Below are 644 nucleotides of genomic sequence, written 5' to 3' on the forward strand. Positions count from 1 at the left end.
AATGAGGTTCGGGAGGGGGGGGGGGGCTAGCCATCTTGACGATTTAAAGAAAAGAGAGAAAAGGTTATTTTTTTATCAGATTTTATTTTAGCCCATTGTGTGTATTAGAGATAGAATGATGTTGTAAGTAAGTTTCAAGAATCCTGTGTGTATATGTGGGTTAGTTATTTAGTTGTTTATGATTATGAAATAGTTATACTTGTACCTACTCCAGAAACACTGAATAGATAGTATCTTATTCTCTTTACAACCCTGTCTTCCCTCTCAAGCATAGTTGGGAGTATTCACAGGTCTGCATGTATCATTATTTTTCATTGCATAGCAAATCTGCTACGGAATACAAACCCTTAACCCACGCCAGCAAACACGAAAAGATAGTGAAACGTGGGTAGCGCGGCCGTAGACTTAATCAGGAAACCTTTTTCTTTCTTGCAGTCGATGGGTGGAGTCTTGGTGTTACTCTTGGGTATCGTCGTGTTGACATGGACACTGGGGGCGTGTGGGGCATCGTGGGCGTGGCTGCTAGTGTCCGTGGGCATCACCTGGGCGGTTGTGAGAGGCAGCTTAGAGAGGGTAGCTGAGGATGCCAGCAGGTAAGATTGTCTCCTTTGGGTATCTGTTCCCAAAGGCTCATTCACATTTTT

The 644-nt window shown here is 43.6% G+C and overlaps 1 protein-coding gene across 1 annotated transcript in view; it reads left to right on the forward strand.

Moving 5' to 3' along the window:
* LOC119593849 overlaps window positions 1–644 on the forward strand; it is a gene marked incomplete in the record, with an annotated part of 160,221 nt that overhangs the window by 97,526 nt on the left and 62,051 nt on the right. Inside the window, 1 exon segment of the mRNA XM_037942880.1 lies at window positions 436–593. Coding sequence (XP_037798808.1) covers window positions 436–593 — 158 coding nt within the window.

Source organism: Penaeus monodon, chromosome 32 (assembly GCF_015228065.2).
Source record: "Penaeus monodon isolate SGIC_2016 chromosome 32, NSTDA_Pmon_1, whole genome shotgun sequence".
NCBI lineage: Eukaryota > Metazoa > Arthropoda > Malacostraca > Decapoda > Penaeidae > Penaeus > Penaeus monodon.